Source organism: Dipodomys spectabilis, unplaced genomic scaffold (genome assembly GCF_019054845.1).
Source record: "Dipodomys spectabilis isolate Male_0828 unplaced genomic scaffold, ASM1905484v1 ptg000004l, whole genome shotgun sequence".
Taxonomy (NCBI): domain Eukaryota; kingdom Metazoa; phylum Chordata; class Mammalia; order Rodentia; family Heteromyidae; genus Dipodomys; species Dipodomys spectabilis.
This window is the reverse complement of record NW_024870681.1, coordinates 14,064,678-14,092,500: the sequence shown is the minus strand read 5'-3', so window position 1 is coordinate 14,092,500 and position 27,823 is coordinate 14,064,678. Positions and strand designations below refer to the sequence as shown.

The 27,823-nt window shown below is 40.4% G+C and overlaps 1 protein-coding gene across 2 annotated transcripts in view; it reads right to left on the bottom strand.

Annotated features, from left to right (window-relative positions):
• Map2k4 (mitogen-activated protein kinase kinase 4) overlaps nucleotides 1-27,823 on the bottom strand; it is a 99,000-nt gene that overhangs the window by 70,978 nt on the left and 199 nt on the right. The window contains exon 2 of one of the 2 annotated variants that reach the window (XM_042693546.1): nucleotides 16,949-16,981. The exons of the other annotated variant lie outside the window; for it this stretch is intronic. Within the exon in view, the coding sequence (XP_042549480.1) occupies nucleotides 16,949-16,981 (33 nt within the window). The remainder of the gene's footprint in view (nucleotides 1-16,948; nucleotides 16,982-27,823) is intronic. 2 annotated transcript variants of the gene reach the window in all.

Here is a 27,823-nt window from a genome sequence, read left to right as displayed (position 1 = left end):
AATTCTAGCTAATAAAAAATTCAAGTACTATATTGAATAAGAAAAAAAGGAAAAGGTTTCGGTTTTTCCCATTTAGTACAATGTATCTGTCATATGTAGCTATTATTGTATTAGGGAATATTCTTTACATTCTTAGTTTCCTAAGGACTTTTGTTGTGAAAGTATGTCACATTTTGTCAAAAGCTTTTTCTGCTGTTGTGATAACTATATGCTTTTTTTCTACTGTTGATTTTATGTTCTGCATTACATGCATTGATTTATAAATGATGAACCATCATTACTTCATTGAAATTAAGCCAACTTGATCAGGGTGTATAATTTTTTAGTGTGTTGATGAATTCAGTTTGGATAAAGAACTTTTGTATTTATGTTCATCAGAGAAATTAGACATTTTTTGCTGCATTTTTATTCCATTTTGGTTTCATGTAAATACTTGCTTCATAGAATGGGCTTAGTGGCATTCCGTCTCTTTCTATTTCATAGAACGGGTTGAGAAGTGCTGAGTTTTAAAGTCCTAGTGCATGTTAGGTGTTAGTGGCTTTTACCTATAATCCTACCTACTCAGAAGGCTGTATCTGGAAGATCACAATTTAAGACCAGCCTAGGCAGAAAAGTACAAGAGACTTCATCTTCAAATTAAGCAGCAAAAACCTAGGCTAGAATAGCTCAAGTGGACAGCACAAGTCAAGTGAGCAAGCTGAGCAAGTACAAGTCCCAAGTTCAAACCGAGTACCAGCAAAAATAATGAAACAAAGTTCTGGTAGCATTTGGCAGTGAATCTATCTGATTTCTGGTTGGAAGCTGGCTATTGCCTCAATGTCCTTGCCACAAGCGTCTAGAAATTTATCTATTTCTTCTAGAGTTTCCAGTTAACTGGAATATTTCTTTCCAAAATATTCCCTACTTGGTTATGTGCTGAAATATTTCTTTTCATCTTAAATTTCACTAACTGAGTCTTCTCTTTCTTTTGGTTGGTTTGGCTAAGGGCTTGTCGATTGGGTTTATCTTTTCAAAGAAACTACTCTTTTGTTTCATTGATCCTTTGTATAATCCTCTTAGCTCCATTTCATTAACTTGTGCCCTGATCTTTGTTTATATCTTCTTATCTGTAATTTTGGACTTTGACTTATACTTGTCTTGCTAAGAGGATGAGGTGCATTGTTATGTTAAGATTTCCAATTTGTGTTGTGGTACATTGGTACTAAGACTTGAACTCAGTTCCTCCCTTGGATTTTGGGCTCACAGCTGCCACACTTCCATTTATGGCTTCATACTGGGCGAGAGAGAGAGAGACTTGCATATTTGTCTGTTCAGGGTGGCTTCAAATCTTGATCTTCAGATCTCAGCTTACTGAGTAGCTAGCATGGTAGGCTGAGCCACCACAGCATCTGGCTAAGATTTCCTACTGGAATTCAGAGACTTGAGTTACTCTGCTTTAACAACCTAACTGCTGTTAAAATATGACTTCATTAGAAGACATATTCAGTATGTCTTCTCTGTGTGTAAATAGAGGAGTTTAATGATTGTGAGCAGGTTCTCTACCAGAGTCACACTTAGACCCCCAATTCTGACTATTAAATGTTGTCACTCATAGCTATAATCTATACTATTACTGCTATTGCTGTGTCCTAATAGTTATGGTAAACTATGTTTTCACTTAATTTAAATAATTTATAAATTATTTTCTTCACTGACCCTCTAATCAACGTGTATGTTGTTCAATGTCCACATCTGTGTGATTATCATAATTTCTCTTAATTTCTAGTTATATTCAATTATGACATATTAAGATAAAGGAAATCATCTTAATGTTTTTGTATTGGTTAAGAATTGCTTTATGCTTCGTGCCAGTGGCTCACGCTTGTAATCCTAGCTACTCAGGAGGCTGAGACCTGAGGATTGCAGTTCAAAGCCAGCCTGCGCAGGAAAGTTCGTGAGACGTGAGATACTTATCTCCAATAAACCACTAGAAAAACCGAAAATGGCACTGTGGCTCAAGTGGTAGAGTGCTAGCCTTGAGCTGAACAGCTGAAGGATAGCGCCCAGGCCCAGAGTTCAAGCCCCATGACCGACAAAAAAAAAAAAAAGAATTGCTTTATGCATTACAACTTACAGGTAGAGGCAGAAACTTTTTTTAACAGTCCCCAAGGGCACAACAGATAAGAGAGAGACTCAACAAGTGAAACTACATTAAAATAAAAAGTTCCAGCACAGCTAAGGACATAGTTACTAAACTAGAAAGACAGCCAACCAACTGGGAAAAAATCATTACCAGCAACATATCAGACAAAGGCCTAATATCCAATATGTACTAGGAGCTCAAGAAACTAACTCCTCCCAAACTTAATATACCAATTACTCAATGCGTAATGGAGCTCAGGAGAGACATCTCAGAAGAGGCAAGAACGGCAAGAAAACACATGAGGAAATGCTCATCATCCCTGGCCATAAAGGAAATGCTAAACCAAAACATCTGAGATTCTATCTTTTCCTAGTTAGATTGGCTAACATTTTGAATTCGAACAACAACAAATGTTGGTGGGGATGTAAATCTGTATAACCACTCTGGAAAACAGTCTGGAGTTTCCTCAAAAAAACCAAACACAGATCTTCCCTACGACCCAGCCATACCACTTGTTGACATCTACTCTGAGTATCATGAACCAGGATATAAGGACAACTGCACATCCATGTTCATCGCTGCACTATTCACAATAGCCCAGACGCCCCACAATATACACGTGGATCCAAACAATTTGATACCTATGTACAATGGAATTTTACACAGCCATTAAAATAATGCCATCTGCAGGAAAATGGGTGGAACTATAACAAATCATGTTAAGTGAGGTAAGCTAAGCTCAGAGAGACAAACGGTGCATGTTCACCCTGGTGTGTGGAAATCTGATACAAAATACACAGGATTCTACACACATACAGTGAGCTCAAAGAGTCTTAGGAGAGAATCACAAAGGTGGAATGACTAAGCACCTCCATATTTACATAAAATAATATACATACTGAAACAAACTCTAAAGATATGGAAACAAAAATCTTTTTTGTTTTTTGTTTTGTTCTGAGGATTCTGTATTCTTTACCTTACTAGTGTATTCACATGCTCATTTGTGGGAGAGCAGGAGGGAGGGCACAGAATCCAAAGGAAAAGGGTAAAAAAAAAAAAAAAAAAAAAAGTTCATCAGTGCAACACATTGGCACTGATGAAAGTGAACTATACAATTCATGAGTGGAGATGGAAGGGAGGGAATGGGAGAGAATCAGGGAACCGATGACACCGTACAAAAGGAAATACACTTATTACTCCGCTTCATATAAATGTAGGTCACCCCTAAAATAACAATAAAGTACAATTTTTTAAAATAAAAGAATTGCTTTATGATCTAAAATGTGACTTTTTTTGTAAAAATTCTACACACTGCTGTAAATGTCTATTCTGTAGCTCCTGGATGAAAACTACAGTCCACAGTATTATCCATCTGATACATGGTACAGCTTAACTCTGAAGAATCTCTCGATATTTTCATCAAGAAGTTCTCTCTACCAATGATAGCAAGATTCTGAAGTCACCTACTCTTATTCTGCCTGGTCTTATCTGTACCTTTCTGGCCAGTGGCATTTGTTTTATTGCACTGGGTGCACCAATGTTCTATGCATATAAATTTATAATTGATATATGTTCTGGATGAATTCTTCTCTCTACTAATCTGTAGTGTCCTTCTTTAACATTGCTAACTTTGGCTCCTGCTTGGTGACAGGTCTTGGCATCTTACTCTCAGTTATGTATCTCGCTAAGAGATGTGTTTGTTTTGTTTTTTGAATTTATTTTCTGGTCAGTCATAGGGCTTGAACTCTGGGCCTGGGCACTGTCTCTGAGCTATTTTGCTCAAGACTAGCACTCTACTACTTTGAGCCATAGCTCCACATCCAGTCTTTTGGAATTAGAGAGAGGTAAGAGTCTCATGGACTTTCCTGACTGGGCTGTCTCTGAACCACAATCCTCAGATCTCACCCTCCTGAGAAGCTAGAATTACAGGTATAAGCCACCAGTGCCCGGTGGATCTTTGAATGAAAAACAAAAAATCTGCAAAAACAACCAACCAACCAATCTGCAACTTTTTACTGAAGAGTTAAAATCATCATCAACACGTATTTACCAATTCTTATAATTGTGGGTTGATTTGAATTTTACTAGTTTTTAGTTCTTTCTTGTTTTTAAGAGCTTATAGGCCCTTTGCCAAATTGAGCATGTTTGGTTCTTCTTTTTCTCTTTTTTGAAAATTTCTCTCCTGAAATTTTTCCTTTCTGTTCATGTTTATAATTATTTTCTGTCTCATTTATGTGAAATGCTCTTTTAAATACTTTCTGTAATGCTGGCTTAGTGGTCAGGAATTACTTTAACTTATGCTTGTTTTTACTTCTCCATCATTTTTAAATCATCACTTTGCTGGATATAGCAATCTTGGTTGGCAGTTTTCTTTCAGAACTTGAGTGTATCATTCTACACTTTTCTAGCTTTTATTATTTACACTAAGGTGGAGGGGTAATTCTTATTGGTTTACTTTCGTACATAAGTTAGCATTTCTTTTCTTGCAGTTTTAACAATCCTTCCCTGCACTCTCTAGTCGTGGCTTTTTAACTATAATGTGGCTTGGAAAGGTACTTTTCTGATCATGTGTATTTGGAGTCCTAAATGCCTGACTTAAATGTGCATATCATACTTTAGAATTAGGAAATTTTCTCCTTTAATTTCAATGGTGTCTTAATTATGTCCAAGAATGTGGACAGGCAGGCAGGCAGGCAGGCAGAGTCACACAGACACACACACACAGACACACACACACACTCTAGCACTATTGTGGCTATAACTCAGGGTCTTGTGCTTGCTAGGGAATTTTACCAGTGAAGTATATGCTGCAATACCCTAGAATTTTTTAAGAGAATTTAATACTTACTGTTGTTTTTTTCTTTATTGCTGAATATACTATTTTCTTGAATTTGTCTTCAATCCCCAATAAGCTTTACACTAACTGATCTAGTCTACTTCCACTATACATTTTTTTTTTGTGGGGGGGGGGGGGGTTTCCGGTCATGGGGCCTGAACTCTGGGCCTGGGCACTGTCCCTCAGCTCTTCAGCTCAAGGCTAGTGCTCTACCACTTGAGCCACAATGCCACTTCCAGCTTTTTTTCTTTTTGCTTATGTGGTGCTGAGGAATCAAACCCAGGGCCTCAGGCATGCAAGGCAAGTGCTCTACCACTGAGCCACCTTCCCAGCCCCGTCCACTATACATTTTAAAATTAGATTTATTGAGCTTTTTTTTTACAACCATTATTTTATTACTTATTGTTTATTTATTTTGCTTGTGGGTTTGTTTCCAGAATCTCAACTTCCTTGCTGTATTTCTCAACCATGTTTCACAGATCTTAGGTTGACTTCCTTACTTTATGTATCTTTTTGAAACTTCTTTGAACTCACAGTGCCACTTCCGGCTTGTTCTGAGTAGTTTATTGGAGATAAGAGTCTAACAGACTTTCTTGCCTGTGCTAGCTTCAAATCAGATCCTTAGATCTCAGCTTCCTGAATAGATAGGCTTACAGACACGAGCCACCAGCGCCTGGTGATTTTTATTTTCTTTATTTTTGAGGCATTTCAGCCATTTTAATCTCTCTCTGGATAGGACTGCTGAGGTGTTATGAACTTTTGGAGGAGTCACATTGCCTTTTTCATACTATTTATGTTTCTACATTGAAATCTGAACATCTGATGCTGGATTCTCTTCTGTCACACAGAGAAAGCAGAAAGTAGTAATATCCACAAATTAGTTATTTAAATGTAGCTAAAAAAACATAAACATTAACCCCAATGAGTTTATAAAGAAAAGGATCTACTTAAGGAATAAACTAAGGTTTAAACTTTTCGAAGATATTAGCATTAATCATTAATTAATAAAAAAAAAAAAAAGAAGAAGAGGGGCTAGGAAAAGGAAACACAGAAGTAGCAAGACATAGAGGGGAAAAGTATATGTTGGGAAAGTGCTAGAAATAGTAGTAAAAAAAAGCCAGGAGCCAGTGGCTCAAGGCTATAATCCTAGCCACTCAGAAGGCTGACATCCAGAGGACTAAGGTTTGAGGCTAGTTTGGGCAAAAGGGTTCACAAAATTCCATCTCCAGTGAGCCAGCAAAAGGCTGAGCTGGAGATGTGGCTCAAATAGTAGAGCACCAGCTGAACTAATTTGAGATCTTGAGTGAAAACCCTTGAGGGAGGGAGGGAGGGAGGGAAGAAGGAAGGGAGGGAGGGAGGGAGGGAAGAAGGAAGGAAGGAAGGAAGGAAAGAAGGCATTAAAATATGCAAATATAAAACAGAAGAGAGTAAAGCACCAAAACTTCAACAATGAAAAAACAAAACAAAAACAATCACAAATTCTTCCTTATTGAAGAAGGTAGATTCCACTTCCAAACCACAGAAAAATTATTTCCTTGCTATTGTTTGGTTGTGTGTTTGTTGGGAATGTTTCAAGTCTGAACAAGACTATGGGTGGTTCTCTGATTTGGGGACTTAGCTCAGTGACAGATTATCAACCTGGCATTTTCGAGGTCCTAACCTTGACACCCCCAAGCACAAGTAGTAAACAGAAAGTGTCAATTCCATGTTGGGTCTGGTTTTCTTCTTGATTCCAGGTCACTGAGGATGCCTGCCTTCTAGTTTGTTTCAATGTCATTGCTTTTGTCAGCTCAGGGTTTACGCCTTGATCTGCAGTACCTGCCATTTTGCTCAGAGTCCTGCTGACTCTTAGCCTGCTCTCCATTCCACTGGAGTAATTCTCACCTCCCTGAAACAACTTTCAACTCACTCCATTTGACACCAGGTGACTGGTGATGCAAACGGTAGGCCCACACTGGCAGTCGTGCAAGTGCATGCATTTGGCTTGCAAAGTGTACCTTCCACCCAAGTTCTCCTGGGTGGGATCTCAGTCCAGGTCCCAGATAATTTCAATGGTCTACAACATTGATTCTTGGGGTATCATCTGCCTAACCAACTGGGGAAAGAGTTTTTTGGGGTGTGGAGATATAAGACAAAAGATCTTCTGCTCTTCACATCCTAGGCAATTTCACTTATATAGCTTTAAATCTTTAATCACAAAGGCTACAAACAAATAGGCTATTATTTTAAGATTTTTCCCCCAAAAGGAAATTAACTGTACCATAAATAATCTGAGTAGACAGACTTTTAGATGCCAAAGAGATTAAAATATTAGTTCAGCAGATTTTAAAATAATTTGTCAAAAAATATTGCAAATTTTTGACATTCCACCTATGAAAGGACTGTCATTTTGTCTGCTTCAAACCAGTCAACAGAGATAGACAAAGCATTCCCTTAGCTCTGAGAGAAAATCAGGCACGATCAAACATCTTACAGTATTGATATGAACAAGGTTTCTCAGGCAAGAGGATTCCCCTAAAGCCCAAAATCAGACCTAATAGAGAAAATGTTTATTGAATGAAATGTCATTGAGGTATGACTCAAGTGGTAACATCTTACCTAATAAGTATATATCCTTAAGTTTAAACCCCAGTATCATGAAAATAAATAAAGAACAAACATACAAAACCACTAAGATGAAAATTATCCAATTTGTATAACTACACAAAAAAATTAAACACAACTGTTTCAGAATTTCAATGAAATGCCCCCTGTAACCCAGATCATGTGTTAAAGCCGGAGTCTCCAGCTTATAGTGCTATTTAGGAACTCCTGGAAACTTTAAGAGGTTTCCTCCTGTATTGCAAATGACTAAAACACATAGTGATGGAAGAATGGCTTGCTTAAACTCTAGTAAAGAACTAAAAGGCCCATGGGTCACATTCATTTTTCCTGTTTAGCAAACCCCATAACACACAATGACTATTCAAAATTTAACTTTCCACCACTCATAAACAAAGCAAGCATCTTCTCTACATTTCTTTAACTACTTTTTCAGTAGTTCTGCATTCTGTACTACCAAACCTTTGTTATATATGCCATAGTATGATGGACAGGTTTCTTCAACACAATGAAGGAGCATGAAAATGTTTCCTGGCTGAAGCACAGTGACTTGGATCTCCACTGATTGGTTCCAGGACATACATCTAAAATCTCTCTCAAATAACATGTGACATATTTACAGCAGCACACCACACACACACACACACACACACACACACACAAGCCAGATTCTTGTCAAAAGTGAGTTTCAGCCATTCTTCCCTTATCTGCCCCAAATACCTAGTTTCCCACCATTATGTAATTAATTCTTCAGGATTTCAATCCTGTAAGAACTTTACTAGCAAATATACTAGGATAAAGCTGTAAGATAGACAATTTCACAGTGAAAAGTATCCATTTGCTCAAGAAAACAAATCAGAGTCCAATTTAAATTAAAATCCAACTGTGTTATTACCAAGGCAAATAAGAGAGGTGGAAAATGAACAACCATCCCTGACACAAAGCTAGTATTGTACACACATAAACAGTCACCACAGCACTGCTATACTTCTCTCCCCCTCGTGAATGGCTTATTTTGACCCTCATTATAAACCTCTTGATTTGAAAAACATCAAGATGTGAATAAGACTTTCATTTCTTAGGGAACACAATTAAGAGTGACTTGTTGTCCATAAATGTATTCTATAGATTGCAATACTTTTTTTAAAGTTAGACTAAATTAAGAAAAATCAAGAGTGAATGGTATTCACCATGCTATGTGTTACATTGTGTATGTAGGGCACAAGCATACCCTGACTGAAATGTTTCTAATTTTCTTTGTACATACTCATGATCTAATGATGAAAAGTAAAAGAAAAAGTCCATTTGAGAACATCATGAGAGAAGACTATCATACATTAAGGCTGGATGACTGAACAGAAGAAGCAGGGAAAGAGAACTGGCTCAGAAAGCATTAGCTAGAGGAAAAATGATACCTGTTGGGCAAATACATACTGGGCACAAGAAGTTCAGTCTGTCTATTTTTCAGTTTTAAATATATCTGGAAGATAATTTTTTTTTTTTTTGTCAGTCATGGGGCTTGAACTCTAGGCCTGAGCACTGCCCCTCAGCTCTTCAGCTCAAGGCTAGTGCTCTACCAGTTGAGCTACAGTGCCACTTGGAGGATAACTCTTTTTGTTGTTTGGTTTTTTGGGTTTGTTTGTGTTTGTTTGTTTGGTCTGAGACCAGGACTCAAACTCACTATCTTTTGCTGTTTGGCTGGTGCTCTACCACCTGAGCCAAGCCTCCTACCCAATAATTCTTATGTATCTTTATCTTTACCAATCTGTTTTTTTAATTTTGATTCCAAAGTCCTGGGAAGGTACCAAAGAACCTGAACAATCTAAGTTGAACTTATTTATGGCTAATCCTATGTAATTCTCATTTGTCAACTAAGTTCACCATCTACATAAGTGTAAATAAACTCTGCTATCATCCAGTAGCAATAAATTTAGTCGCACACTGGTGGCTCATGTATGTAATCCTAGTTACTCAGGAAGCTGAGATCAGAGGACCACAGTTTGAAGCCAACCCAGGTGGGAAAGTCCATGAGATTCTTATCTCCAATTAACCACTAGAAAACTGGAAGTGGTGTTGTAGTTCAAGTGGTAGAGTGCTAGCTTTGAGAAAAAGAACCCAGGCCCCGGTTTAAGCCCAATGATCGACAATGAATGAATGAATGAATGAATGAATAAATAAATAAAATGTCGTGACTGTTTCCTTTTATTGTTGAAAGCTCAACTGAATTTAGTATTTCTCAAGTGACAGATTATTATTCATTAATTGTACATTTTTACTAAGAAAAATATGAAGATTTAGAAGTTCAATCAGTTGAATTTTATAAGCTCTTAGGGTTTACTTTTGTTATTATTTTATTATTAATTTTAATGTTGTTATTAGAAAATTGTATAGAAGGGTTATAATTCTGTAAGTAATGAGTCCATTTCTATTTGGACAATGTCCCCTCTTCCCTCACTCACCTCAGTTTCCCCCTCCTGTCCCTGCCCCCAAGTTGCATTATTCATTTTTTACATAGTGTATATTAAATACCATGACTGCCCTTTTGCACTCCCAAAAAGACAAAAAAAAATCAACAATAATAACAACTTATAAGCTCTTCGTTTTAAATTCAGGAAAGTTTGAATTGAGCTCCATTCCCTTATTCCCCTGGCTCTTTTACATCATTTTCAATAAACTCAACACCTTTTAGAGACTATTGTCAGGTCAGAGAGCTTAATATCAACCCCTAATTTCTAGAAATATTTGCAAAGCATACCTCTTGTTGACTTTTTATCATAACCAATTGTAAACAATTACGGATATTCCTTATAAAAGAACAATTTCATAGTTAAAGGCATGATGCCACATCCCCCCTAATCCCAGCACTCAGAAGGGAAGAGGCAGGATGATAAAAATTTAGCGTCTAAGGCCAGCCTGAGCTACATGGATCCTGATGCCAGTGACTCTCTCTTGTAATTTTAGCTACTCAGGAGACTGAGATCTGAGGATCATAGTTCATAGCCAGCAAAGGAAAAAGTCTTATGGGACTCTTATCTCCAATTAACCACCAAAAAGTCAGAAGTAGAGCTTTAGCTCAAGTGGTAGAGCACTAACCTTAAGCAAGAGAGTTCAAGGACAGTGCCCAGGCCCTGAGTTCAAGCCCCAGGACCAGCAGCAAAGTAAATGAATAAATCCCATATTAAAAATAAACAAGAATCAGTCATTAGGATGTCTCCATTCTGCAAATACAATGATGTACAGTGTCACCAAAAATATTTGTGCCATTAAAGGTAACAGGTGTGGAGCATATAATTTTCTAAATAAAGATCCAGTTGTTACACAAACATTCCCAAGTCAAATAATTCCTAAAAGTCACCAAATGTGTAGAAGCAAAGTTACAGAAACTCAATATTCACGAAATTTTCTTTAGAGACTAAGACCTCTTTGACTATGGGCTGATAATACACTGAAGCACAGGAAAAAAAAAATAAACACCTGACAGCATTATGTAAAAACTAAATTATTAAAGGAATATTTGAAAACTACTAATCACTCCCACACTGAGTATCACAAGATTCTTTCAGGTGCTGGCTAAGGAAAATCCCTATGCCCAGGGATTCTTAAAGGACAATGTTCTCATGCAAAAAGCAAAAAAAAAAAAAAAGAGAGAGAAAGAGAGAGAGAAAGAATTCTGACAAACACCAGGCAAATCTGATGTTTGTAAAAGAATTTCTCAGACTCAGTGCTTTTAGGTAAACCTTCAGCTTTACCCCCAACATCTCATTTTACACCAAAAGCAAATCATGTTCTAAAGAACAATAAGTTATGTGATTAAAGCCAATGAAGCATGATCATTCAAACTTTGTCATAAATTACACAAATCCCTTTTACATGTACAAAAGCGTATCTTCAAATGATTAATCCATGAACCTTCTAAATGTAGAAATTCTACATTTAGAAATGAAAAGATACTTTCCCTTAAAGTATTTTAACATTCAGAATAATTCAATGATTGAAATAAAGCATTGTTGTCCTAAACAAATATAATACTTTATTTTCTTATCTAAAATATAGTATCTTAAATAAACATGCATATTTAGAAAACCAAAGATCAGATAAATGCACAAACTGTAATTTACAGAAAAGATCACCATGAGGAATAGTGGATTTGTCTGAAGTCTATGAAAATCTGGATCCCAAATTAAATCTGCGACTTCACGCTTTTTGTGCATGTAAATATATCCATCCCTCTCCAATAAAATTCCATTACTTTACAACAGGCAATTGTAAAAGCTGATTGGAATAGAGTGATGTAGCAATATAAAGAATAAAAATTATGTGAAAGTCAAACAACAGGAAAAAATTAATCCTTCAGAGCTTCCATTAGTCATCAGAATCATGTGACAATAAATCTTTGATTTGTGAAAGGGAATTCAGCATTTGAAACAACAGTACTCAAAACTCAATCGACTTTAACAAAATCTAATTTTTGTGTTCTTTGTCTCCGCCCTACCTACGATTACTGCATGGTATGTAATCACTTCTGATAAATGAAATTGCAAGCTCCCCTGACAATTCTTAGACATCTTCAGAATAAAATTATAGCTCCTGGCACTAGAATACACCTCAATAGGGTGTATTCTCAATAGGGTGTATACTCCACTGATGATTTTAAGTCCTTGATTTTGAGAGAAATGAGTGACTTTTTTTTTTTAATAGCAATACTGGGGTTTGAACTCTGGTCCTCCCATTACTAAATGGGCTCTCTACCTCGTAAGCTACACCTACACACTCTCTCTCTCTCTCTCTCTCTCTCTCTCTCTCTCTCTCTCTCTCTCTCTACCATGTAAGCTGCACACACATCCTTCTGTTTAGCTTTAATTATCTTTCAGATAAGATCTTGGGTTTTCTGTTTCCCAATCTCTGTTTCCTAAGTAGCTGAAAATTGTAGGTGTCATTACAAATGGCCTATGAATAACCACTGTTTGAGGTTGTTGTTGTTTTTTGGGGGTTGGGGGAATGTTTTGTTGGTGACATTTGGCTTTAAATTGAGGATCTTGCACAGCCTACTGTATGAACTATACCTACAGCTGCTTTTGTGTTTGTGTGTGTGTGTGTGTGTGTGTGTGTGTGTGTGTTTCCTTTATGCATTATTTTTAAGGTAATAAAAGTCTGGTATTTCTGTCTGGGGCTAGTTTCAGATCAAGATCTTCCAATCAGTGGCCTCTTGCTTTACTGGGATCAAAGGTACCGTGCCTGGCTTATTGACTGAGATTTGGTCTTACTAATATTTTGCCCATAATGCCTTGCCCACAATCCTCCCAATTTCTGCTGCTTCCTGAGTAGCTGGAATTACAGGTGTGAGCCATAGTGCATGGCTCGGTAATAACTTTGAACAAAAATAATGTGCAATGTCCATATTCCAGAGCTAACTGAAAGAGTGCTTGTGCAAGCATACAAATATGCACTTTTAATTTTTTAAGTCATAAAACCGTCATGACCCTTTGGAGGAAAAAAAAATCCAAAATCTGTCAATATGTGTAGCAACTGAAAATTGTTCATAAAATATTAGCACTGCTAGGACAAAAATAACTGTTTTCATCTTTCCCTACCATCTTCCTAGCTCCCACTCCCCCTGGGGTGGGATCTCCTTTTCCTGAGCCTTCAGGGAGGTCGGAACCAGCCAGCAGAGGGCTGTGCTCTGTTGGAGACCTGCACCATGGCTTCTGATAAAGACAGCAGCGACTGTAGCGGCACAGTGGCACCTGCAGTCCCAGCTGCTTCAAGGGGAGAGGCAGAAGGAATGCTTGAGTCCACAAACTGGCTTGAGGCCAGTCTGGGCAACAAAGTGAGATCATCCCTACTCCTCCCAAAAAAGAAAAAGGCAGTGGTGATGAGACCCCCCCCAGCACCCGCTATGCTTGGTCCCTCACAAGAACATCATTCCCATCTAGTTCACCACCCCTCCTCCTGCTAAGGGCAGCTGCCTAGTCTACCCATTCTGTCCAAGACGCTCACTCACTATACAGTTTTTAAGTTCCCCATATGTGCTCCGTGAATGGATGCACTGTTGGATAGAACTGTTGGATCCCCAACTGCTGGAAAATCAAGAAGACCTTCTCAAGGGGAAGAGATACAAGCAAAATGGGAGATGAGGAAAGCAGGAAAAAGCATCCACCCTGAGAAGCCAGTGCAGGCAAAGCAGTGTCTGTGAGGCCCTCCCTCAGGGCGAGGCTCCCAAGACTCCTGCCTCGGTCTCCAAGCCTCTCACTCCCACAGCAGTTGAAAAGGGGAGAGGGAGCCATTCAGAAGGTCAAAGGTGTTTGTGATCTATCCATAGAGCTATATGCGGGTACTTACAGTTTCTTATTTAGGTACAGGCTAAGGAGAGCAATAGTGTGAATACAACTAGGGAGAAAGTAGCATGCCATGTTTGAGCTTAGTTTCATATTAGTTTTTAGATGGGACCTTGTTTTTTGCCTGAGGCCAGCCTTGGACTGTGCTCCTCTGACCTATGGCCTCCCAAGTAGCCGGGATAACAGGCACGGGCCACTATGGTCAGATGGGAGCTCACTAACATTTTGCCAGGCCTGGCTCTGAGCTGAGATCCTTGGATCTCTTTTCCCCCAAGTAGTTAGGGTTATAGGTCATCATGCCTGGCCAGTTCATTAAAATTTTTTTAGGGGCTGGGAATGCGGCTTAGTGGTAGAGTGCTTGCCCAGCATGCATGAAGCTCTGGGTTTGATTCCTCAGCACCACATACACAGAAGAAGCTGGAAGTGGAGCTGTGGCTCAAGTGGTAGAGTCGTTGCCTTGAGCTAGAAGCAGCTCAGGGACAGTGCCCAGGCCCTGAGTTCAAGCCCCAGACTGGCAAAAAATAAAAATATAAAAATAAATGTAGTCTTTTTTCTCAGACTAGATTTTATGTCCAAGTTAAAACTGTCATATAGAATACATATTATGGGGGCTGGGAAGGTGTCTCAGTGGTAGAGCGCTTGCCTTGCATGCCTGAGGCCCTGGGTTCGATTTCTCAGCACCACATAAGCAAAAAGAAAAAAGCCGGAAGTGGCGCTGTGGCTCAAGTGGTAGAGCGCTAGCCTTGAGCTGAAGAGCTGAGAGACAGCACCCAGGCCCAGAGTTCAGGCCCCACAACCGGACCCCCCCCCCCCAAAAAAAAAAAAAAAAAAAGAATACATATTATGTTGACATGTTAAACAACAAATAAAAAGCTAAGCTGGGCACTGGTGGCTCATGCCTATAATCCTAGTTACTCAGGAGGCTGAGATCTAAGGATTGCAATTTGAAGACAGCCTGGGCAGAAAAGTTCCCATGAGAATCATATTTCCAATTAGCCACTCAAAAACAGAAGTGATACTGTGGCTCAAAGTGGTAGAGTGCTGAGCAAAAGAGCTTAGGGACAGTGCCCAGACGCTAAGTTCAAGCCCCACAACTGACACACAAAAAAAGCTAAAAATCACACTACATTAAAATTAAAACAGTATAAAGCCAGGCATCAGTGGCTCACGCCTATAATCCTAGCTACTCAGGAGGCTGAGATCAGAGGATCATGGTTCAAAGCCAGCCCAGGCAAGAAAGTTTGGTGAGACTAACCACCAGAAAACTGGAAGTGGCATTGTAAGTAGCTCAGCACTAGCCTTGAGCTAAAGAGCTCAGGAACAGCGCCCAGGCCCAGAGTCCAAGCACCATGACCAACAACAACAACAACAAATTACTAGTATATATTACATATTTATAGGAAACCATGTACTATTGTTAGTTTATTATTTATGGTAAGAGAAAAGTGACGATCTGGAGATTCAGTGGTACTGCACCTGCCTGGGAAGTATGAGGCCATGAGTTCAAATCCCAGTACCCTTCTTTTCCCTTCAAAACAGAATAGAAGCATCTGAGAAAGATGTTAATGTATCAGCTAAAAACTTTTGCTCTAGGACTTAACTGCCTTATTTCTGCTATTTACCACATATCTATTCCGTGAGTTTATTCAAGAAATAAATTTTTGCTCACTATATTTCACAGAAAGGCACAACGACCATCCAATAGACTAAGGATTTTAAATTTAAACACACACACACACACACACACACACACACACACACTTTTCTATTATAACAGAATGTTTTCTCTCCAGATAAGATTTTTCCCTTTATACTAATTTACTTAAGAATGGTGCACTGTAGCAACCCATCCTCCACAAACCACGAATAAAGAAAATGCAATTATAGAAAACATTATATTTTGGAATATCTGTATGTTAAATGAAGAGAATTTTCCTTGACGTAAGTTTTGATATAATGTATACAAAATCAAGTTTAAAATTCAAAATACAGGGGCTGGGAAGGTGGCTCAGTGGTAGAGAGCTTGCCTTGCATGCCTGAGGCCCTGGGTTTGATTCCTCAGCACCACATAAGCAAAAAGAAAAAAGCCAGAAGTGGCGCTGTGGCTCAAGTGGTAGAGCACTAGCCTTGAGCTGAAGAGCTGAGGGATAGCGCCCAGGCCCAGAGTTCAGGCCCCATGACTGGACCCCCCCCAAAAAAATTCAAAATACATTTTTCAGCTTTATAAACTTTCATTTTTTTTGACAGAAAATCTATTCTGTATTTTAGGAAGACTCAGATCCTAATTCAGAATGGGAAGGAGAAGAAGAAATAAGTTTGTTTTAAAGAAAAAAACTTTCCAGGCACCAGTGGCTCAGTCTATAATCCTAGCTACTTGGAAGGCTGAGATCTGAGAATCATGGTTTGCCAGATGGAACAGAAAAGTCCCCATGAGAGCCTAATTTCCAATTAACTACTCAAAACTTGGAAGTGACACTGTGACTCAAGCAGTAGAGTGCTAGCCTAGTCCTAGAGCAAAAGAAGCTCAGGGACAGTGCCCGGGCCCTGAGCTCAAGACCCACAACAGACAAGATAGATAGATAAATAAATAAAGGATTCATTAGATCAATTTTAAAGCATAATATCAATGAATGCAGTTAGATGGTTTTTGCACCTAACTTAAAAGAGATCTTCCTTCAAACTGTAATTTAAATTGTAGTCAAGTCTAAATAGCTATATTTCCCTACACCTATGCAAATGGTATATTTGTTCCTTTTATTCCAGGTGCTATGGATCAAACTTCACACATGCTAAGCAAGAGCTCTCCCACTGAGCTATATTGCCAGCTCCACGTAACCAGCTCTATGCACCATTTTTCTATTTCAAGTACAAGCAACAATTTCTAGCCAAGCATGTTAAGAATAGATTCGGGAGGGAGGGGCAGAATGAAAAATGGAAGCTCTTGAAATGTAAAACTGCCATGGTTGGTTAGTTGAACAACAGTGGACACATTCCCAATACCAAGATGGATATGAAAAAAATATAAGTAGCATAATATCAAAATATATAGCTTACTTTGTGCCTTTTCACAGAAGTTTATCTGAAAGCCTAAAGTAAAAGAGATAAGTTCCAGTTCATTTACTGTAAATCAAACAAACCAAAATTAGAACATGACATTGCATTTTTATATTACATTTTGAATAAAAGTAATTCAAGAACAGTTCAAATCACATTATCCCCGCTATTACAGAGACCATGGTGATAACACCAGAGCTTTCTTTTAAGAACTCAGCTCTTGGGTTTTGCTCATGGCTCACAGAAGAGTATTTGACTAGCAAGCACAATGCCCTGAGCACCACCCAATAATAATGATAGTAATAGTATAATAATTAATAATAATAGATGAAAGTGAATCAAGGTTAGTGTGATATTGTCTTCATCTTTATTTTTCCCAAATATTCAACAAAAATATCACTTAACCCTTAATAGTTCAAGATATTCCAATTTTCAGTTTTCAACCTACAAACTCAGAATACATTACAGATCATCTTACCAACCCAAATTACTGGCTTAGAAGTACGCCTGAAAGTCTATGTGATTAATTACCATCCATGACTCAAAAGCTTTAGTTAACTCATAAGTTATAAAACTTAACCACACATAAAAGACAACTCAGTTTTCTATTCAAACACTAATTTTGAATGGTAAGACAAAGAACTACTGAAGAGAAGCTGAAATTCTCCTAAATGAGCATGGAGTGTCCTTGGAAACTGCAAGATCAGGGTAAGATGTCAGAAGTCACAAGAAGAAAGTGTGAAATCTCCTGCCAAATACAAACACACTTTATAAGTCCAAACGGATCTGCTTATACCCTATGTCTGTCTGTCTGTGTGTGTGCATGAGAGACAGATATACAGATACAGATTCTTCATAAAATGGATCTGTAATCTCTGAGTTGCTATTCACTGGCAGAAAGTTCCTCCTGTTGTCTGGCCTCAGTCCCTCCCGCTGTACTCTCTCTCCTGAGCCCCCTCCCTTTCCCTTGGAAAAGAAGGATATTCATGAGAACTAAAATGTAAAATCAGAAAACAGAACAAAATTATTAATAAAGGGAAAAACCTCTTGGTAAAGAAAAACCCTGGCAAAGGCTGACTAGCAGTCAGCATTAGCCCCTTTTTCCATCCTTGCTTTAAAAAATAAAGAAAGAAAGAAAGAACATCTCCCCCTCAGTCAAGTTCACCAAGCTGGCAGCTTTGCAGAAGGCTGCTAACAACCTGGAGGCTTACCACCAGCTGCACTGAGTGGCTGTATTAGTCAGGAGCTTATAATGAAAATCATTTCTGAGCTGGGCACCGGTGGCTCACGCCTGTCATCCTAGCTATTCAGGAGGCTGAGATCTGAGGATCACACTTCAAAGCCAGCCCGGGCAGAAAAGTCTGTAAGACTTTCATCTCCAATAAACCACTAGAAAACCGGAAGTGGCGCGGAGGCTCAAGTGGCAGAGCGCTAGCCTTGAGCTGAAGAGCACAGAGACATCACTCAAGCCCCACACTGACAAAATAATAATAATAATAATAGTAATATTATTATTATATTATTGTTGTTGTTGTTGCTGTAATAGTGTCAATAGCATTGATAGTACTGGTCATGCTGACCAAGTCAAGGTTATGTTTTGCTATGCTCTTGTGACTCAAGGCTATGTGTTGTTTCTGCAACCTTGCTCGCTTGCCTCAGTAGCAAGGCCTTAAGCCCACAGGCGACATCGCCACTGTCTTCCAATTGCAGACCACCACCGAGTGGTCCCACTATGGGCTGCCTATTGCAAATTATTATGTATGATATTTACCATAAAGAACAAATGAAGTTAAAGGTCACATAACCATAACCAATGAAAATGTGCCAAACCTGCCTTGCATGGCTCGTCTATGTAACTCTATGTAACCTAACCCTATAAAAACCCATCCTACCCTGAGTTCAGGGCTCCTACTTTCCCAGGAAGACTACCCAATGCGGCTGTAATGAAGTTCCAAGCTCCTTTAAACTGGGTGTCTTGGAGTCTCTTTTGGATCCGGGAATCTAGCGAAGTAAGTTATTTAAAACAAAAGTCATTGCTGGGCACGCTGGTGAAGACTGTCCATTCTAGCACTCAGGAGTCAGAAGAATCATGAGTCTGAGGCCAACCTGGATGACATACTGATATTCTGGGCCTCCACCCCCCCTCAAAAAAAGTCCAAAACCCTTATAAAAGATTCTTTCATTTCTTAGCTTATTGGGTTCCCTTCTACCTATGCTTGTATATATTACTGTTGTAGGGAAAATAAAGTAAGTTTGTTTATACAAATTCAATCAAAATATGTAACACGAAGAGCCATGATTAAAGAGAGGATATGTTTAAGTAGATACAAGTATATTTAACTGTCCGGATACCATGATTTTTAGGATTCTAAGAAGACAGTGATCATTCCTAATGTACAAAAATTAAAAATGCTAACGTGGCTACTTTGACACAGAGGGTCCTTAGGTGCACCATGGAAGCAGCCACTTCTGACTTGCTAACCATGCAAACAAGTAGGAAGTAGCAGTGGAGAGAGACTTCATGGAAAACAAGTTCGGGGCAAATCTGGACATCAAGACACTGACCTGTCTTTACCAGACAGGTCAACTTGCTGCACAGCCTCCTTCCCAAGTGCAGCAGGAAGAGAATCCAGGAAGAAAATCAAGAAATCCAGCCAAACCCAAACTAAAAGCCAGCCAGCCTCTTTCCAGGCAAAAAGAGCAGAGTACAACTCAGGAAGGAAGGGTTTCTCTGCCAGCATCAGAGGAGAGAGGGCACTAGGGGCTTCTATAAGCTCAGAAGCTTGCCATAGGAGAAGGAAGGAAAAATCTTACCTCTCACCACAACTAGAGGAGGCTGCTGAAACAATTCTAAGGCAATTGTTCCTTTTGCAGCTCTGAATAGCCTGAGTAGTTGTTACCAGGTAGCAAAGAGGAAAAAAAAAAAAGCTAAGAAGAGGTGCACAAAATGGCAGTATAAATGAGGAAGGGAGCATGAAAACTAAACTTGAGAAGTGTATGAAAAACCAGTAGTTAGATATATATTTAAGGGTGTATGACCAAAAAGAAAGTTGCAGAATAAAGTAAACAATAAATAGAAAAGAAGGATATTGGTAGGTCACTTGCCTGGCATGCACAAAGTGCTGGGTTTGGTCCCAGAACTACATAAATCAATGAATCAGTATGTTTTGGTTGTTTTGTTCCCTTTCTCTCTCTCCCTCCCCTCTCCCCACTCTTTCTCCCCTCTCTCTCTTTCTAGCTCACTAGCTGGCTCTGGCTCTGTGTGTGTGTGTGTGTGTGTGTGTGTGTGTGTGTGTGTGTGTGTGTGTGTGTGTCTGGCTCTGTGTGTGTGTGTGTGTCTGGCTCTGTGTGTGTGTGTGTGTGTGTGCGTGTGTGTGTGTGTGTGTGTGTGTGTGTGTGTGTGTGTGTGTGTGCTGGTACCAGGTAAAGAACTGTCAGTGCTCTACCACTTAAGCCACACCTCTAGTCCAGCATTTTCAGTGGTTAATTGGAGATGGAGTCTTGGAGAATTTTCTGTCTGGGGTGTTCCCTAACCTTGATCCTCAAGGTCTCAGCCTCCTGAGTGTCAACCACTGGCACCCAGCACACATGAGAATTGTTTAAGTTCCATGTGACTACAAATGGTAGACTGTCAACAATAACTATTTTAATACAATAAAAGCAATGCCTAGTTTAAGGGCAAAAATCCAATCTCAGAACCCATTCTGTAATCAGTGATGAATCAACAAAGTTAACTAAAATGCATATTTTTTGGTTTCATGTACAGTTCCTGGCTCATGGCTCCCTCCCCAGGTCAGGACACAGAAACTAGAATTTCTCTTCCACACATGAGGCTCTTAGAACTCTTAATTTTGCCTGGCCTTTCGATCTTGGAGATAGCCATAAAGCAATTCTCTGCTGGGGGGATAAGGGATAAAGGTACAGGTCAGAGGTAGAGTTTCTGCTTGGCATGCATGAGGCCTTAGGTCTGGGTTCCCTTCCAAGCATAGGGGCAGGACTGGTGCACAGAGAGAAGAGAAGCCAAAATGCTAAAGCAGACAGGCCTTGCTAGGTTTTCCCAACAAGAGCATTAGCATTAGATAGGCAATGACATCTCCATAAAACCCCAAAGGGACAGGGTTCAAAAAGCTTCCAGAGAACTGAATGAATGGAGGTTCCAGGCAGGTAAGCTCCCTCACATCTTGCCCAATACATCTTTTCATCTGTAGTTTATCTTTAGCTTTTGTAATATTCTTTATAAACTGGCAAACATGTTTCTCAGAACTCAAGCTTGGTTGGGAATTCCAATTTATAGATAGTGGATCAGAAACAAGGTAAACCACCTGGGGTTTGTGAATGGCACTCCAAAATAACAGAAGGCTTCCAACTGTGGGATCTGATAATACTTCTGCAAAGTAGAACCTTTAAAATACTTTTGAGGGGCTGGGAATGTGGCTTAGTGGTAGAGTGCTTGCCTAGTATGCATGAAGCCCTGGGTTCGATTCCTCAGTACCACAGAAAAGGCCAAAAGTGGCACTATGTCTCAAGTGGTAGAGTGCTAGCCTTGAGCAAAAGCCCAGGGACAATGCCAAGCCCTGCATTCAAACTCTAGGACTGGCAAAAATATAAAACGCTTTTGGGACCAGGTGCCAATGGCTCATTACTGTAATCCTAGCCATTCAGGAGACTGAGATCTGTGGATCACAGTTCAAAGTAAGCACAGGCAGGAAAACCTGAGGCACATATCCCCAAATAACTACCAAAAGCTAGAAGTCGAGCTGTGTGGCACAGGTTGAGCCAGAACACTCAGGACAACTCCTAGGCCCTGAGTTCAAGTTCCAGTACTGAAAAAAACAATCAAAGAAAGCTTTTGAAGTCACAGAAGTCTTTGATGACTGATATAATGTGAAATGAGCAAGAAAAAAGATACTTTGTTTTTCTGACAGAATGCTTTAGCCACATGTTTCCTAGGCACAGCCTGGTGTCCTGAGGACTAACAACCAAACACCCTCCAACAAGCATCTCAGTTTGATTCCAGAGAAATGCCCAAAGCAGTTCCATGTCTTACTAGGTGTCATTTGTTTTTTTAGCAAAGCCAAGCAATAAGAAGACATAAGTGCAACCTATATGCAGAATGCATTCAAGGTATGTCTTGTCTCGCCTTTTTGAAAATTCTGTGTGCAGGATTCAATTGAGAAACAATATAGTTTGAAAATTTCCTCTGGCACTCAGTCCTCCTGACCCATCTTGATGGGCACTAACATACTAGCCAATGCTCCCTTTCCCTGTGTGGCTGTAATTAAGTACATCACAAGACTTCTTGCCCTTGAATACTTTTTGGCTGAATGTGAAGATACAGTAGGACTTCAGGGAGTAAAAGGCTAGGCATGTCCATCAGCACAACAGTCATTTGATGACAAATTTAGTCAGAATGGAACATACGGTATTAACTTTTGAAATGCATTAAATATATATTGCTAAAAGGATGCTATTTCTCTTGAAATCGACACTGGCATCCTGAGCCAATGCCTGACTCAAAGTTTTCTATTTATTTGCAGATTCCCACTCAAAGTGCCTCTGAATTCAAATTGCCACTATAACCATTCAGACCGTTTAGAAGAGGGTAGCACAAAGAGACAGCAAAAAAGCAACCTGGAGCTTCCAATTATGTGTCTACTGAATGTGCATCACTTCCGGTAAAGCTTCTTTGATGGTATTTGAACAGCCAAAAATGACTTAAATAGAGCTCAGAGAACCTGTATGCAGTCATGTAATAAGGGAAAAGCTAAGAAGGGAAAAGAAGCCGACAAAAGGCAAATAGACAAGTAAAAACCCTCCTTTATGAGAACACAGTGACTAAATGTTAGTTCCCTAATTTTTGAAAGGGACTAACTATGCCAAAACCACCTTAATCAATAACATGCTCAGCTAAGGGGAAATATGTGAAGACTGGACCAGAAGTTTTGGACTATCAGACAATATTTAAGTCCTAAGAGAAAAGATCAACACATTTCAAGAATCAGAGACACAGATACTTTGTATCTATTTCCTTAAAAAGTACTTACAAATGGTTTAGCATTTTCCAGAATTGATGGTAGAGTCTAAGGTGAACCTAGGGTTGCATGTCTATAATCCTAGCACTCAGGAAGCTGGCTAAGGCAAGAAAGATTCAAAGTTTGAAGTCAATCTGAAAGTTTGAGGCCAGCCTACACTACATAGTGATACTGTCTTAGGAGAATAAAAGAATACACACACACACACACACACAAATACATACACACAAATTTTTACCACTTTAAGAAAACATTTTTTGGAAGTGGAGCTGTGGTTCACATGATAGATGAGTAAAACAGCCTAGAGCAAAAAAGCCAAGCAAGTCCTAAGTAGAAGCCCTGGTACTTACTAGCACCCAACAGAACAGACAAACAAAAAATTAAGTGGTATTTCTCAGTTCCCTGGGTAACATTTCATCAAACACTTTATTTTTCTCTCAGACTTAAGTCCTTAACTTCTGATGTTTGAGGGCTCTTTTAAATTTAAGTGACTAGCCAACAAGAATAGGCAAACATGTCTAACAATCACTATATACTTAGATATGTAATTTTCAAGGCACTTTTTGTATACATTAAAAATGTAATTTGCACAGCCAATTATTTTCTTTCGTTACTTTCTTATCCCTGTTTTAATGGATCAGAAACTCTAAAATTTTGAAAAATAAGGTAATTTCCCCCAAAGATGCAGAGTTTATGCTTGGTAGAGCAGTTTTCTGAGCCTTGGTTTCCTGGGTCCAAACTCAAGGTTCTCCCATTTCAAAATGTTTTCATTTCTAAAACACTACTACAGGCAAAGATAAAGCTATTGCTGCAGAAGAAGGTAGCCTGCCTTTGCAGTTCCATTACAGAGCTGCTGAACTCTCCACTGGAGAGCTAGCTCTATTCACCTTGATAGGCTATGCCACCTGAGATTAATTACGTGGGATCCACTTCTTTTCACAGGCTTCCATTATCCTAGCTACATCAACCAAGTTTTTTATTTGCCATCATAGAAAATCTACGAAGATTCTCAAATACTAACAAGTCAATCCCATACTTTAGGTTGGGGTTTCATGGACTAAACAATCACACTATAGTACTCTACTACACAACCTCTCAGTTCATTTACCTACAATGACCAAGTATTATTGAACTATTAGGAATAAAACTGTGGTCTCATAGTACTTCATTTGGATATCTTTTCTCCTGAAAAGCAAACTTGTCCTAATGTGGAGTGTTTTTTGTTTTTTGTTTTAAATAAAACTATTTTCCTCACATGACAAGCTGACCTATATTTTGACAGTTATAGTCACCAAAGAACCATACATTTTGATAGTTTTAGTCACCAAAGAACCAAAGTATTAAAAACTATTCAACTTGTTTAAAAAAAGAGGCAGAATGAACAAAAATATACAAATACCTGAGGAATAACAAAATTAACAACTCTTTCCATTATCTGAGGGACAATGATAAGAACATTAAGAGAAAAAAAATTACCAGATTAGAAGTTACAACTCCTGTGCTGGTGTTTGACTTAAGTGGTAAAGGAGTACGAAAGAAAGAAAGAAAGAAAGAAAGAAAGAAAGAAAGAAAGGAAGGAAGGAAGGAAGGAAGGAAGGAAGGAAGGAAGGAAGGAAGGAAGGAAGGAAGGAAGGAAGGAGAGAGAGAGAAAGAGAGAGAGAGAGAAAGGAAGGGAGGGAGGGAGGGAAGGGAGAGAGGGAGGGAAGGAAGGAAGGAAGGTGGAAGGAAGGGAGGAGGGAAGGAAGGGAGGAAGGGAGGGAAAAGAAAATGAAGAAACCCACAAGTGCTAGTATGACAATGTAACTGAATAACTGTTACAAATCAAACTCACTGTAATTCATCTACACAACACTTTTAAAAAGAAAAAGCAGAGCAAATCTGTGACTTCTACTTCTTATCATTTTCACTATAACCATCTGAGAATCGTCAGATCCAAGAAAGATGTATGTGAAGTCTGACTGAGAATAAAGAATCCTCCAGAATAGTCTAGGAAAGGAATTGTTCCATACTGAAAATGGTGACATCCACAGGTTGAAAGAGTGGGACCTAGTAATAATGAAGGTGAAAGAACTGACAGGTAAAGGTAAAAAGCTTCCCAAGTTTGGCACTTGGGAAGTAGCAAGATTATTACTAAGGGCACCAGCTACTTGTGCTGCATCCTTACTATATGTACAATGCATAAATGCATTCCCAAAGTATTTGAAAGATAAGCAGTACTCTTGCTTTCCAACTGAGAAACTAAACTGAGGCTTAGAGAGGTTAAGTACCTTGTTCATATTCATAAAATGCATAAGTCCTGGTAAGGCCAATAAGACCCAGGACTCCAGAGTTCTCCTCAATTAAGCTTTATGATATAAACAGTGTTGACCAATGTAGACTACTCCTGGGTCACTTAGGTCAAGCCATGAAAATGTATGCATTTTTATCCAGTGCCCAGCACTGTGTTTGACCACAGAAGGATGTCCAGTGTATACTGAGCAAGATACTTGTGGATCCCACAAGTCCACAATTAAATGATGAGCAAAGGAAGAGCACAGGCATTAGCTCTCAGAAAGACAGCTTTTCAGATAGGAAGTAGAAGCAGACTGTGAGAGGAAAGAGGAGTTGGCATAAAAGCACAGATAAGAGAACAAGACCCCATCTTAAAAATAAAAAGTCAAGTGGTGCTGTGGCTCAAGTGGTAGAGTACTTGCCTTGAGCTGAAGAGCTGAGGGACAGCGCCCAGGCCCAGAGTTCAATCCCCACGACCAACAACAACAACAAAAAATTACCTTCAGTGAAAAATAAAAAGTCAAGTGTTGGTGGCTCACACCTATAATCCTAGCTACTCAGGAAACTGAGATATGTAGAACTTAGTTCAAAGCCAGGCCAAGGCAGTAAAATCCAAGTGAACCTTATCTCTAACTAACCACCAAGAAGCTGGAAGTGGATCTGTGGCTTAGGTGGTAGAGCACAAAAGCCAAGGGACAGCAACCAAGCCCTGAGTTCAAGCCCCAGTCTTGGGCACAATAAACAAATGTATACAGCTTTTCAAATTTATACAGCTTTTTCAAAATCCCCTCCAAAAATCTAATTCTGAAATACTTTTGTAAGCCTTACAAGCCACCCGTTTTGGACAAGTCATAAATCCTAAACTACCATTGGATTGCTGTTTCATTTACTCCTAACACCAACTAGATTGTGAAGCTGTAAGATCAGGAAATCAGTCTTGTACTTCCCCCTTGTCAGTGTGCTGTGTGACATAGCAACCATCCAAAACTAACTCGGTTTGAATTCATTAGCGTAGGGCCTGCACAGGACGTGTCATCGGACCTCTGACATCATCCAGCCAATCTACCAATCACAGTTGTTTTAATGCAGTCTAAATTTACCTTATAGAGAGGGCAGTAAAGAGGAGTAAAATCCCCATCTCTGTTACCTAAATCACAGCATGCTTTCGCAAAACACAATATAGCCCACATATGTCTGCTGGCCCCTAACGAAACAAAAGGAACCCTTCAGGAACAGTTGGATCAAGAAGTAACCAGGGGTCCTAGTGATTACCGAGGATACCCAACCAGTTCTGCTAACAATCCAAAGTCTTCTGCTAAAGTGGTCAAGATATCTCTCAGATGCTCTCTTTTTTAAATAGCAGTATTGCCGGGCACCGGTGGCTCACACCTGTCATCCTAACTACTCAGGAAGGCTGAGATCTGAGGACCGAGGTTCAAAGCCAGCCTGGGGCAGGAAAGACCATGAGACACTTATTCCCAATTAACCACCAAAAGGCCAGAAGTGGAGCTGTAGTTCAAGTGATGATGCATAGAGCTAAGTTCAAGCCCCAGTACTGGCACAATTATTTTTTTTTAAGGATTACTATTCAAAATTCCCCCTAGTAAACTTAAGTAAATGGTTCCTAATAGTCTCAGGCCCCCTGTCAACTCATCCTCCATCCCAGTGGGAAAGGCCTTTCATGAGGACAGCAGAGCATCTCTGAGCATCCCACACTAACCCTTTGACACCCCCCCCCCCCCCCCCCCCGCCACCACCACGTTCTGTTTCTGAGTGTCTCCATTTAAACCAAATCCACTCTGGAATTCTCTGTCTGTCTGCATGCTAGCTAGCACCCATCTCCGGCTTGACACAGACCAAGGCCACGGCTGTCTACCTACCTCACAGGTGGCACAGGCCTGGGCGACCCCCCCTCCCCCCGCACAGGTCCTCCGAGATCACCGACAGCCGGCAAAACTTTGGAAACGCAGCTTTCCCCGCAGCACCTCGGGGTGGGGTGGGGGGTGGGGGGTCCTCCCCCCCGGAGGTCAGCCCGGCTGTCTGCTCCCAACTCAGCCCGATCTGAGAAGCAAGATGGGCCTGAGAAGGGCCCTCTGGGGCGGCGGGGGCCGAGGGGCTCGGGGGCCGGGACGCCGCCGCCTTACCTGCGTGGCCGCCGGGACGGACCCGAGCGAGGCCCGGGCGGAGGGGAAGGGGGGGGGGGTGCGCCTCGGATCCCGGAAACGGGGGTCCGATCGGCGCCAGGTAAGCGGCGGTCTGGAAGGGGGAGCGGTCCCCGGGCCAGGTGGGCCCCCCACAGGGCCGGCGGGGAAGCCCGGGCAGGGCCGAGGGCCGAGAGCAAGCGGAGGCCGCAGCCCGGGGCCTGCGCCGGCCGCAGCCTCGGGACCCAGGCCGGGCCCCGAGGCTGCGGCCGGCGGGCCGAGCGAGCAGCCGGGAAGGCGGGAGCGGGCGGGGAGAGGTGAGGAGGCGCCGGGGTCCGGCGGGCTGCCGGTGCCGGGTGCCGGGGGTGGGGGGGAGCGTCCGCGGGCGCAGAGACAGGCCGCGACCGCACTGACCACCGCGCCTGGGCGCC